This window comes from Scleropages formosus, chromosome 14 (assembly GCF_900964775.1).
Source record: "Scleropages formosus chromosome 14, fSclFor1.1, whole genome shotgun sequence".
Taxonomy (NCBI): domain Eukaryota; kingdom Metazoa; phylum Chordata; class Actinopteri; order Osteoglossiformes; family Osteoglossidae; genus Scleropages; species Scleropages formosus.
In genome coordinates, this window is record NC_041819.1 from 23,210,557 (window position 1) to 23,224,331 (window position 13,775).

The 13,775-nt window shown below is 53.2% G+C and overlaps 1 protein-coding gene across 2 annotated transcripts in view; it reads left to right on the top strand.

The window, feature by feature from the left end:
* Positions 1 to 472: 472 nt before the first annotated feature.
* The window catches only part of LOC114912193 (bromodomain adjacent to zinc finger domain protein 2B-like), a 31,914-nt gene continuing 18,611 nt past the window's right edge, over positions 473 to 13,775 (top strand). Inside the window, exon 1 of one of the 2 annotated variants that reach the window (XM_029257888.1) lies at positions 473 to 601. In XM_029257888.1, coding sequence (XP_029113721.1) covers positions 511 to 601 — 91 coding nt within the window. In that variant the 5' untranslated portion in view covers positions 473 to 510. Of the gene's footprint in view, positions 602 to 9,777; positions 9,902 to 13,775 lie in introns of those variants that run through there. The other variant, XM_029257889.1, reaches the window with a different exon arrangement.

Here is a 13,775-nt window from a genome sequence, read left to right on the forward strand (position 1 = left end):
TCAGAATGTATCCTCGTCATTAAGCGACGCTTATCTGTATTTTTTTTAATTTAAAAAAAAAAAAAAAAATGTACTCAGGTTCATCCTTTGCTGGTTCACCAAGTTCATGATAAATGTTTTTAAGGAATGGAATTGACTTTCTTTTTGCCTGTGTACTTTGGTACGGACCATTTTGAAAAATGTTGAGGGATCGGTGGAAAACTTTTATGGATTCGGCCCTCTTCTCCAGGCTTGAGGGATTCCCCCACGGTGAAAGTTACCCAGAAAACCAGGGGATTGTTCAGAAGACATCTGGGTGTTTGCTTCAGTCGGGCAGCATGTCATGGCGCTTCTGCCGTGGGGCCACCGTTTCTGGCCAGTCAGGCTTTGAAGTTTATAAGTATCGCACGCTTCCCCTCGGGTTGCACGCCGCGCCGAAATGCGCATTTCCCCTTTTTCATTTGTTTGTTCCCATGAGGTGAACGTTCCCGTTGCCGTGATCGCGCATCAGTGCAAACAAAGCGAGTTGCCATGTCACGGTGCGTTCTGCAGAACAGCGATGCCGGCAGCCTGAGCGTTCGGTCACGTCCGCGGCCTCCTAATCGTAAACCTCCATTCCCAGGTTTGTCTTTTAATCTTTCTTTTTTTACTGATATTCTTAACCGCTATTAAGAGCTGCAAGAGCGTAGAGCTCTTGTAATGAGACACAGGGCAGCAATCTTAACACAGTAGGACAATTCCAGAAGGGCTCGATCCTTCTAGGCCACTTGAGGGGGGAAAAAAAAACCCAACTTTTCTTTAAAATCATCAGACTTGTCTTTATTCTGAAAATGCATAAAGGGGGTGTAATTAAAGAATGACGTGCAACGAGCGTGTACTTGGACTGATGATTGTAATTGTGTCCTTACTGACATAGCAACGTATTATTTCTGCTTTTTAGGAGTGGAAAAAAGCAAAGAGTACAAAGCTACTTTGCACTATTACCAATATTTTGTGACAAACACAAATTACAGTTTAATGATTCCTCGTGTAACGATTTTATTTTCGCACGATTTGTATCTTGAGAGTCGTTCTCCGAGCTGGTTATTTCCAGTCAATCAAGGCTAATTAATTACAAAGTAATTTCTTCCAAAAACCAACAAGACTTGAGAAGCTACGTTGGCTGAGCGACGCTTTATAATTAATGTGAGTCGGGGCATGTTGCAAATAGCAGGGCCTATTTTTGATCTAGTCCATCCCTTCTGGTAATAGATTTTTTTTTTTTTTTTAAACATTTATTTTGCGCTGTCTAGCTGTCAAGGGGCGGCAGGTGGAGTCGTGGTTAGATCTGTCGCCGTGTGCTTAAAGGAACCCATTTAAAATGCCCCTCCGGCTGAAGCGCGCGGCACCGGACTGGCGCGGTAAAAATGAGCCGGCCGTCGGTGGGTAAATCGCCGTAAGTAGCTTAGCGCGCAAACCTAAGCTCGTGAGTCGTTTCGGAGGACGGCGACGGAGAATAAACGAGTGGTTCCGGTGACGAAGCTGGACGTTTTTACGCTGTACTCGATGCAACGCGGCACATCTGTTGGAAGGGAGAACGAGCAAATTGGCTTGCAGATAGAGCCTCTCTGGGCTCAGTTATGCTTTATAATTAATGCGAGTGGGTGTCTGCTTTCAGCGTGTCGTAAATAGCGGGGCTTGTTTCCGATCCCATAGATTCACGTTTGTTTTGTGAGGTCAGGCCGCAGTTGGGTTTTTGGGCCTCTTTATGGAGCATCCTTTGGCAAGAAATGAGAAAATTTGGGAACCTTCAGACCGTGGCGTTTTTTTTTTTTTTTTTTTTTTCCCCCCTCCCTAAATCTGAGGTGGCAAACCGCACCGTTCTCCAAGGTGACCGACGATGTCCGGATGAATGCGGTGCGGAGATTTCCTTCCGCCGACCCGTTTTCCCTGCTCAGCGCCGCGAAGGATTCTTGCGCCACTGGGCGGTTTTGGGGGGATAAGTGATGCCCTGTGCTGCCGTCGTTAATTGGGCGACTTGCGCATTTTCCGCCGCGGCTCGACAAGGAACGATGCGTCTTTGCCGCCGGGGGACCGGGCGCGGTTTCCGTCCGCCCTCGGCGGCCGCCGCGGCGCGAGGAGCGCGCGCGCGTTTGGCGGCGAGCCGAATTCCTCCCAGCTTCATCACGCTGGTCTTCGGAGGGACGGGAGCACCGCTCGGCAAACGTATATCTGGAATGAGTTTAAAGTAGCGGGGCGGATCGGGGAGGACATGTACCCCCCCCCCCCTTCAGAGGGATGTGATTTACCCCATTTCCTCCCTAAACAAGCTACTAGTGCGGTTACAGCCCCCCACCCCACACACTTTAAATTAAGCTTTATACTAAATAACTAAATGTGGAATGAAATAGGCCAGCGGGGGGCGTAGTGGCTAGAGCCCATCACCTCTCAACCGTACTTAACAGGCCCTGCCCAGACTGCAGTGCCTCTGACCAAGGTGCCCACCCTGAGCGGATGCAGTGAAACGACTCCGATTGTAAGTAGCTCCCTGTACAAAACTAAAATGTGATGTCGCTTTGAGGGGAATCGAGAGCTAAATGCACATAATTGTTAATTAGTATTTAATTTAATACTATAATGAAAGCACTGTAATATGCAAAGCGTTTGTAAAATATCATCAAAGCGTAGGAGTGTCGGGGTGCGTTTCCCGGGCGACCGATCATCCGTCGTCAAACGCGATGGCCACCTGCAGCCATCGGCAACGGTAGCAGCATTTGTGAGTGAGATGGATTTCTGGGATTGGGCCGGAGCGCGAAGCGTTCGCCGAGGTCTGTCAGTCGGCCGCTGACCGATGGAAATGAATTCACTTCTGCGTTTGTCCCCGGACTCCTTCCCCGCGACCGATTTGCCTGCTCGGGGCGATCGTCCCTCCCATTACCTCTGGGGTGTTCCGAACGAGCGCTTGGAGCGGGGGCGGGGTCGCCGTAGGAAAGGCGAAGCAGCAGCTTTGTACGTTTCCGCCATCGTTTGCTGGCACTGGCGGAAAGTGGTTAAGGTCTCAGATTGCGTCGCCTGAGGGTTGCTAGTTCGTATCCCAGTAGTAGCCTGGAACAAGGGGGTTAATTGTAATTGATTTGATTAAAAAATTCTAACTCTTCTGTACAATGTGGTGAAAAACACAAGGTATTTTGGATAAATACCTACACCTAGGAATAGTTTACATTATTCCTTTAGCTTTCTGCCAAAGCAGCTTACAGTGTTAAGATACTTAGTTATTTACCCATTAATACAGCGGAGTAATTTTACTGGACCAATTTAGGGTCAGCTGGAGGCGGGAATCAAACCTGCGACATTTGGGCCTAAAGACAACAGCGCGAACAACTTCTCTACCGGTAATGAATCCCATTATTATTAATATTAATAATAATAATAATAATAATAATGGGGAAAGGGGCTGAAACAAAAGGCCGCTCTAAATATTCTGCTTTTCAAGAGGTCTGCAAAAGTGTCGGTGTGGTTTTTGAAACTACCAATGAAATAATGATGGGCAACACGGTTTTGCCGCTGTAATACCGCGGTAATCGGCCGGTTGTTCGGGGGATGGGTTGTGTGTTGGGTTCTTGAAGCCACCATGGATGCCCCTTGTTCTTTGGCTGCTTCCTTCCTCCTGCTCGGCGTGAGGCCCTCGGGACGCCGTGTTGTCCGAAGGGGTCACCGTTAGCGGGACGTGAACTAATATTATTAGGCGGCTCCTCCGTCCGCTTGGCGGCGGCTTTTTTGCCCGGAGGCGGACGGCGAGGATCGGCGGGTCACGGGCTCCGCGCTCCGGGTCCTCGACGGGAGTCCGGCACCTTGGTCAGAGCCCCTGAGGGACATCGGTTTGAGTCCCTGCTCCCATGTAACACACTTAAATAAGGTACGTGCCTTAAATTACTACAGTAAAAATGACCCAATGGGGAGTAGGTCATGTACAAACCTTTAATTGTAATCTGCCTTGGTGAAAGGTGGCAGCTAAATAGCTAAATAATAGCTAATAATAAGAACTATTATTATAATAATAATAATAATAATAATAATAGGTGATGTTGAGGGGGAGTGCAGCAGGTTTGGTCGGGACCTGTTCTCAAGTGGGTCTGGGGTTCGAGTTCCGCTTGGAGCACAGTGGGATGGACTGGTGTCCCGTCCTGGGTGTGTCCCCTCCCCCTCCAGCCTTACACCCTGTGTTGCCGGGTTAGGCTCCGTTTTGTGTGTGTGTGTAGACAGCGGGCTGTATGTGTGTCCAGAAGGTTACCGGCTCCTTTTATGGCAAAATTCCGTATTTGTAAATTCCTTTATTCGTTTATTCAACACTTTTTCTCTCATCCTGACAGCGATTTACTATTTTATGCGGACTGGTAATTTTTACCATAGCGGCTCAGGGCGAAGGCCTCGATCGAGGGCGCCGCAGGGTGGGATTCGAACCCGGGTTGTCCGGCAGGCGATGCGGGGGTGGGGGGGGTGCGAGGAACGGGAACGCGACGGCTCCTCGTCGCCTCCGGCGTCGGCTATTTGCGGCGCCGTCCTCCAAGGACGCGAGGCCGCGGGGAAGCCGGGGCGCCTCCTAAGTGCCGCTTCTCTCGGGAGACGGTGCTAAGAAAACGGCAGCCTGTCCGACGGCCGCTGTCATTTCACCGGTGCCCATCCTCCCCTCCCCCGTAAATATTTATGTCCTCCGGCGGCTCAAGGTGGGACTCGAAAGAGGGCGCCGGGTGACCCGAGCGGGGGCCTGCGCCTGCGCCATAGCCGCGGCCCCGGTTAATACCGGACTCGCTTCCGGGCTGCGGGGACGAGAGGGATGAGGGGGACGCGGCGAAGGAACGCGGTCCGGCGGAAACGGCAACGGTCCCCCTTCTCGGCGACGGATGGATTAATATTCCCGTCGCATTCGAGTCGTCAAAATGGCTCCTCGGATCGCGGCTCGGTCCCCGCGGCGCACGTGCGAGAAATTAATTGTTTGCGGCACCTGTCATCTGCAAGGACGTCGCGTTTGATATTCCGCCCCGTTGATCCTATTGATCATTAAAAAATTAATTTAAAAAAAAAAAAGAAAAGAAATGGCGGTCAGGGTTGGTTGCCGGGCCGGGAACAGCTGGTCCCGCGACGCACTTAGTGCGGCACCGCGCGCGTCCCGGGGAGGAATGCGAATTGCACGGAGGGGGCAACGGGGCGTAAGAGCAACGGCGGCGCTCGTTCTCAAGGGATGCTGGGTAGTCGTCCCTGGGCCGGGAAGGGGATGCGGGCCGGAGGACGCGGACATCTGCTCGGCCCCCGTTCCGACGGCGGCGGGCGGCGGAGGAAAAGCACAGCGAGGGGCGCTGCGCATCCCAAAGGTCAGGCGCAGTGGGGGAGGGGAGGGGATGGGAGGGGGTGCTATGGATCGCATTGCGTCAGCTCAGTTGCCCCCCCCCACTACCCCCCCACAGCCCCGCCTCTCAGTAGGTCGCCAGGGACCAAGCCAGCGCCGCTGCCCGCTCTAAGCCGGCCATCTGCTTAAAGGCACAGAGGAGCAGGAAGTGTGTGTGTGTGTGTGTGTGTGTGTGTGTGTGTGTGTGGGGGAGGGGAGGAAGAACAGATGACCTGCCAGCGCTAATGGACGCCTTTAAAGGCCCGTCTTTGTTGGCCTGAGACAGCAGCACGCTGGATGAAATTGTTATTTTCAGCATGGAAGCCCCCCCCCCGCCCCCCATCCCCCAAGCAGCCCGGTGTCTCGTCTGTCCTGCTGGAACAATAAAACCGTCGGGTGAAAGTTGCGTGAAATAAAACCCGAGCGATGAGACCTTACTTGCCTCGATCCGTAGCGCGGGACCCGGGTTCGAATCCCGCCTCCCGTGTGAAACTTACCCTGAATTGGCACGGTAAAAATGACCCCGCTCTGTACGTGGGTAAATCGCTGTAAGGACCGTAATGCTGTCCGCTCCCGTCGTTCGGCCTCCCGATACGCGGCTCTTGCCGTACCCGGTCCACGGTTACTCGCATCACTTACTCTCCCTCGGTGTCGATTTCTATTCGTCGGGTGTGTAAAATCTGGCCCGACGTGGTAAACTATAAGCGCGCTTGAAAACTGCTGTGAGACGCACTGCATTGTGGGAACGGCGTACCGGTGCTCTCGGCGGTCCGGCACGTTTGCACGTGTGCGTTTGCTTTCGTTTTCTCGTAATTTAAATGTGACACACATGTACAGCGAGTTCACCCTATAAAACAATTTTTTTTTTTTTTTTTAGCAGAATATATTTTTGTTGTGGGGACAGCTGGTATTGTAGTTGTTAGCGCTACTGGCTTTGGATCCAAAGGTTGCAGGTTCGAATCCCACCTCCGGCTGTAGTACTTACCCTGAACGAGGTACTTACTCTAAATTGCCCAGCTGTGTAAATGGGTAAATAACTGTAACCTTAACAGTGTAAGTGCCTTTTGAAAAGGAGTGTGAGCTCAGTGAGTAACTGTAACAGCAGTGGGTACAAAGTTGTTATTGCTCTTAATTCCATTTGAACAAGTTTTACACACACACACACACACACACACACACAGTCTGAAACTGCTTGTCCCAACCAGGGTCATGATGAACCAGGGAGGGGACACACCCAGGACGGGATGCCAGTCCATCGCAAGGCACCCCAAGCGGGACTCGAACCCCAGACCCGCCAGAGAACAAGACCCGGTCAAACCTGCTGCGCCACCGCGCCCCCCGTTGTAAATAAAAAGTGATTTACGTTTTACTTTTGGGTCGGGATGGGCTTGGAACCAACTGGAATTTTCTCCGATTATAAAATGTGGAATGAAGTATTAGGCGTGGCGTCCGGCTCCAGGTGGTGCCGTGCTCAGTTCCGGGGAGCAGTTAGGAGCGGCTCACGGGGGACGGGTGTGTTCGCTTTGGGGAAGAGCGTCAAAATAACGGAAGGCGAGAGCGCGGCGCCCGCGCCTCGTCCTCGGGATCCGTCTCCGCGCGTTGTTTAGCCGCGGGGATCTTGGCTCGAACCCCGGCGGGACTCCGCCGTTCGCTAATGTACGACAACACAAGCTGCTCGGGGTTCCAGGCAGGCGGCCGAGCCGAGCGCCGCAATCTGCTTCCCGGGCCTCGTTTGGCCGCCGCGTTTCGCGGAGGCGTCGCGTGGGAGCTGACGGCGCCTTCGGAAACCCCCCGGCGAGGGGCCGAGGATGGAGGCGAAGCGGACCCTTGGACGCCGGGCGAACCGCTGGCTCACGACCCTCGTTTCCTGTTCGCCCTCGACCTGAGTGCGTTACTCCGCCTTTCCGGAGGGTGTGGGAATGGTAAATTGTACTGTAAAACTCCGGTAACCCAATAACATAGCAGTTGGAACCTCTACCTTTGGATCCAAAGGTTGTAAGTTTGAATCCCACCTCTGGCTGTAGTCCACCTGAGCATGGTCCTTACCCTAAAATTACTCTTGTTTGTTTTTTTTATTTTATTTATTCCCCCCCCCCCCCCCCCCAAGTGATTCCAGGGCACCGAAAGCACGTTGTGCCCCAAACAAAGCGCTCCTTTTACCTCGTTTACCCTGCATTGTTAAGCGGACGCCCTTATGCGAAGCTTACAGGTTTACACCGGTGCACCACCAGCGCCGCCGCTGCTCCACCGCAATCCCTTTTACGAGGTTCCCTATCAGCTCCGCCTCTGGGATATGAACCCACCCCCTTGTATTCTTTCATTTTATTATTTCGGTATTTTGAGCGTTTCTCCGAGCGCCTTGCGGCGTGAGGTAATTTCTACTGTGTTGGTGCAGGGTGTGTACCTCGATCAAGGTGCAACCGCAGTAACTGGGATTCAAACCCAGGTTCTGCTGTGAAGTGGAAGTTCTAAGCGCTGTGCTACCTGGCGCCCCCTGTAGCCCCCATCGGGTACTGCGGCGGTGGTCCGGCTGGGAAAAGTTGCCCCTGGGGGGTGAAGCAGGTGATACCGAGCCCTTCGTTTACCCTCCGCTTGTCGGATCACTTTACCTTCCCGTCTTGCCCCGGTGTGGAGTGTGACCCCAGGCTCACCTGCTCTCGGTTCGCCGACCGGAGCCCCGATCAAGTTGTGTCGCGTGTGAAAATGCAGGTCTTGTGACTCCCGGGGGTTCAGACTTGCTCCGCAGAGGAGTCGCCGGGGGGCTGTGAACCCAGCAGGTAGAGCAGCGCTTGGCGACCTGAGTATCTGACGCAAGGTTCAGTTCGGTTCGGTTCGGTTCCTGCGACGCAGCACAAGACAGACAGATAGTTGGCCGTACGTGAAATTACTACGGTATCCGTGCAGGTTGTGAGTTCAAGTCCCAGGGCAGTCGCTCAGCTGCGGGTCCCGCGGTGGTTACAGGAGTCCTCTTGCTCTCAAAGCCCCCAGTTTCAAACCCGACTCCCACTCTAGTTCCTAAATCAGTGCAAGTACCCGAACGCAGTGAGTCGCTTCTGAGAAAAGCATCGGCTAAATTAATAACGAGTAAATGAATTCGACCTCAGTTATTCATAATCAGGCGAGGTGTCATGTGATGAGGGTAAAAATACTACGCAGCAGTAAAAATGTTATCAATAAATACTCGATTTTAGGGCTGTTCTGTAAGGTTTACGCTGCGGTTCGCTTCTGTCGCTCCCAGGTGGGGTGAAGGGTCACGGGACCCGGGCTGCGGTGGGCGGAGCCTGTCGGCGTGTGTCAAGGGCTCGCTGTGCAGATGGCACGGGGGGTGGGGGGGATAAGCCAGCTGCTTGGCTTCCCGGAGCGCCTGCTGACGGGCACGGCGTGAGCCTTGCGGGGGCGTGTCTGACCGGGGAAGGGTTCGATGCAAATCGCGGAGACCTGAGACGCAACCCCACACACCCCCTGGTTTAGTGGACAAAGGTGGAGTCGGCGTGCGGCGAAGCCACGGTCGGTGCCGGCAGGACCGGTGGAGCTCGGCGGTGACGGTTCGAGCGGGTCCCCAGCACCGCGACCCCCCTGGGAACCGGTCCCCTACGAAAATGTGCCGACCCGTCCAAAGAAGGGTCGCATCCCGCGCTTAGTCCGTTTTCCCCATCCTTTGCCTTCATGGGCACGCGGGCGTGGACTCGGGAGGGGTGAGCCGTGCGGGGTCGCCGGGGAGGATTCCGTTTGGTCCGTGAGCTCGACTCCAGTCGTCGGACCAGCGGGCGGCGTGGTAGCTGGAGCCGGACGGTCGCGACGGCGTGGGTTTTGCTCGACCTCAACCGGTATGGTAAAAATGACCTTGCTCTGTAAATGGGCCAATAAAGGTAATTAGGTTGTATAAGTTGTTGCTGTTGTTTTTATAAAGTATTATTATCATTGCAGTTGGTAAAAATAACAATAATAATAATAATGGTGGTGGATAGAACAGCTGCCTTGCACTCAAGAGATCCAGGTTCGAATCCCTCCTAGAAATCCTTGCTCCTGCCAAGTTACCCACGATCGAGGTACTTACCCTGAATTGATACTGTAAAATTACCCTGCTCTACAAATGGGGGGAATCGGCGTAGTCCGCAAAGCTCACACTGTGTAAATTGCTTTGGAGAAAATTACTAGCGAAATGAATGTTATTAAACATATTTTTCAATACTAATGATGATGACAATGTAAAAGCCACGCGCACAGTACTTTGCTCACAAAAAGGCACAAAAAAAGTTAATAATAATAAAAATGTAAAAACTGTGCAAAAACAAGAATAATAAAAATAATGTACAAACTGTGCAAAGACAATACATATGGACAAAATTCTGCTCACAAAAAGTGCAGATAAATTTTTTTATTATTCTTATTAATAACAATAATAATAAAAATTAATAACAATAATAAATTCTTAATAATAATAATAATGATCTTTCTGTGCACTTTTTGTGAAAATAATCCTTTATGTTGAGGAACAGGTTTCCTGCTCAAGAGGCCCATCCCGTCACGCCGCCCGTCAGCCGTCGGCTCCTCGGGAAGGTGAGCCGACGCCGTCGCCTCCGCGTCTCGTCCGAGGTTTAAGGTTTAAGGTTTCGAGACGCCGACCCGGCGGAACGCGAGCGATCGAATCGCCCCGTAATCGAACCGCGTCGTATCCGAGACGGACCGAAGCGAGGACGTTCGAGGCCGAGGCGTCTCTTCGTAACGGAGCGCCACCGACTGTGTGACGTGGTGCAGATATGGGACGCGCACACACACACACACACTGCAGACCCCCCTCTCCCTGTGTTTTAATTTCACAACGTTCCGCATAGTTTACTTCGGCCAGCAGGCGGCCTAGCCGTTAGAGGTCTTTTGATTGTCACCGAAGGAGCCAAAATCCAACGTCCTCTTGTAGTTCCTGGGATCGAGGGATTTTCCCCCACCTGATACGGTAAATTACCCAGCTGCCTAAAGGGGTAAATCCGTGTATGAGTGCGTCAGTGTGAAAAGCTCACGCCGCAAGTCACCTTGCGGAAAGGCGTCAGGAAGCAGCGAGCGCGGAGTGAACCCCCCCCCACGGAGATGAGCGGGATTTTTAATGAACCGCTTGAGGTAAATATGAAAAGGGCAGCAAATCGAACGTGTAGTTTTGACGTCCAGACAAGGCCGTGAGCGACGGGCTGGAGAAGCGGTGGGGCCGAAACCCGTCGCGACCCTTCGTTTTACCGCGCGACGGGCATTTCGTGAAGACCGGTGTGTCACGAGGAAATCGTGTGTGTGTAGTAAAAACACGGTAGTGCAGGTGTAAAAATAAGCGAAGCCCAAGTTTTACCGGTTAAACCGAGTAGGTAAGTAGAGTCAGGGGTGTAAATCACAGTCTTTTATTCATTTTACGTATATGTTGATTTTAATATTTAATAATTTAATATTTAAATGCGTGTAAATATAATTAAAATGTTAACATTTATCGCACAAGTTTGTTGTAATATTTTATACAGGATCAATGAGCGTCCCTATAGGGTTCGCATCGCTCTGTAGGTGGCGTAGCGCTTAAAGTCGTCACCTCTGTTCGGATCCCGCATCCTGCCGGAGTACCCTTGATCAAGGTACCTTCCCCGAACTGGTACGGTAAAAATTACCGAGCCGTCTAAAACGGGTACATCGGTGTAAGCGGCTTAGCGTGCAGACCAAACGCGGTAAAGCGACCTTGGCGGAAGGCGTCGGATGAAGGAGTAGATGCGAAAGGCTCCGTCGAACGCTCACGGGTCACGGGCGAAGCCCCGGACGAAGGGGCCGACGTGCGCGGAAACGGGATCCGAGGGAAGGGGGGGGGGTGGTGGGAGGGTGGTAAGGCCTCGTTGCTCGGGCGCACGCCTGCTAATGATGTACGCGGGCGGCGTGGAGCGGCCATGTGCGGAATGCATTGCGGGCTTAGCGCGGTAAAAATCAAGGTGAGATAAAGTGGCGAAAGGTCAAGGGGAAGGGGAAGCCGAGGGAGGGGCCTCCCGCGTTAATATGTATGTACTGCAGGTTGCCGCTCGGTTCGGTTTCATTAGCGCATCTCATTGTTATGCAACGACTGTCCTCCTGCAGCAAAATGAATATTGTATTCACACGTCCTGTATGTTCGGGGGGGGGTGTTTGGATCAAGACGGTAAATCCTTCAGAGGGGATAAAAAAAAAAAAAAAACAAGGCGTCGGAACTTTAATGGTTTCAGTTTGAAAAGGAAAATAATCCCCCCGGTGTGGAGAAATACCCCCTCGAATGAGAATGAGTTGCCGATGCAAAGCGTTCGTCGTCACGGCGATGGGCGCGTCGTTTTAACCTGGGCGAAGCGCGCGAGGAAAGCGGAGTGCAAAGGTATGGATGATGGTCCGTTCGCGAGAAGATGCTGGGATTGGACGTGTGGTGGAGGTGTGCATGGTGGCGCAGCGGGTAGTGCTCTTGGGCTTCGGGTTTGGACGCGGGTTCAGATGTGTCTGTCTCAGTCCCCGTGTGAGTGTGTGTGTGTGTGTGTGTGTGTGTGTGTGTGATTGCCCTGTGACACACCCTGTGTTTCCAGGCTAGACTCTAGACCTCCGGAGCCTCGAAGGCCGCGGTGTCGCGGCTCCGAACGGAACCTTGGACCGGATCCCTGGGAGAAGGGGGAGCCTGGCTTGGTGCATGATGGGAAACCGGCTGATCCACTCGGTGCGCACACACGCACGATGCTTGTGCAATCCGTACGTTTAACTTCCTCTCGCCCGATGTGGCAACGCAGCGGTTATAGCCGCACCCTTAACCCTAAGGTCGCGGGTTCAGCTCCCAACTATGTGCACTTCATCAAGGTACTGATCCCGAATTAATACAAAAGAAATGGGTAAATCAGTGTAAATAGCTCAATAAGACCCCTTGGAGAAAAGCATCTGGTAAATTAATAAGTGTAAAAATATTATCGTGCAGCAATCGGTGTTTTTTCGGTTCCACTTCACACGCTGCTCGTTCAGGTGAAACACTGATTTTAGAGCCAACCCTGTGTGTGTGTGTGGGGGTTTGGATTTCTGGCTCTTGGCATGCGCATGCGTGTGTGAAGCGTGACCTTGGTCACTGTCTCCCCGCAACGCCTCGGCTCACAGGGAGCTCATTTACGCCCCCGGGTGCGAGAGTACCGCGGTGCCACACATCCTCCCCCCAACCCCACCGCCACCCCCCCGCAGCTCCCAGCTGTCTGCGGGTGATTGACAGCTCCCAGCGGAGGTGCGTTTCATCAGCCAGGGTGGGTGGGTGGGTGAGCGGGGGAGGGGGGGCATCTCTAGCTTCCTTTACGTGGCTGGAAGTTTCCGGAAGCTCGGTGTCGAAGAGCGCAGATGATGAGGTCCAAACGAATGCCGTGCCCCTGCGGTTCTTGTCTGTCTTCGATAGGTTGTCTCTTTGAAACGGCGCCCCCGGCGGAGCTCCTCGAACGAATCGGCTCGGAAAGGTCGACGGCGCCTCCGTCCCGCCGCGCCGCGGGTGTCCTGGCCGTAACCATGGCGACGCCTAGTTAGGAGGCGTCCGGGGCTCTCGCGGCGCGACGGAGCTGCGCCCCGGCGTCTGGCGTCCACCTCGGCGGCTCTCTCCTTCAGCTCCAGCTGCTGTTCCGCTGACCGACGCCGCTCACCGTTTGTTTACCGCAGCGGCGCGGTAAAGGTCCCCGGCTGAAAGGTGTACGGGTGTGAAACCCGTCACCATCTGTTTGGAAAGTCCTGCCTTACGCTGTTATTGTGTGTGTGTGTGTGTGTGTGTGGCAGCAGGTTGTGCAGCGGTTAGAGGCGTCACCTTCCGCTGAACAGACTCAGGTTCAAGTCCCACCTCCAGCGATAGTACCATTGGTCATGCTATTTACCCCGATTTACTGCAGTAAACATTTCCTGGCTGTGTAAAGAGGTAACAACGTGAGCAGCTTGGAGGAAAGTGTCCGATAATCAGATGTGTGTAGATGGAGGAGCAGTGCCCTGGTCACAGAGGAGCTCTCCACCCCTCTCCCCCACCCCCGTAGCATCCCTCTGAGGGCTTGGCTCTTGGCCCCGCCCCCCACCCCCCACCCCCCACCTAGTGCCATTCTCTCCATTGGAAATCCATTATCATCAATAACTTGGTGTAACTCAGTGGTGAAGGTCCAGAGTCTATCCTGGAAACACAGGGCGTTAAGGCAGGGTGCACCCTGAGCGGGGCATCAGTGCGTTGCCGGAGCGTGTGACGCGCGCACGCGAACACGCACGCTACTGGTGATTTGGGGTCAGTTCAGCTGAATCCCATATCTTTGGAGTGTGGGAGGAAACCAGAGCAGTAACTGTGAGCGTGAAAAAATGGAATCGTTAACGCACTCGGTATTAATAACTGAAAGTCGTCGGTGGGTCATGCTTGAGACGGTTTAGAACACATACCCATCTGGATCTCCACGCACCACCG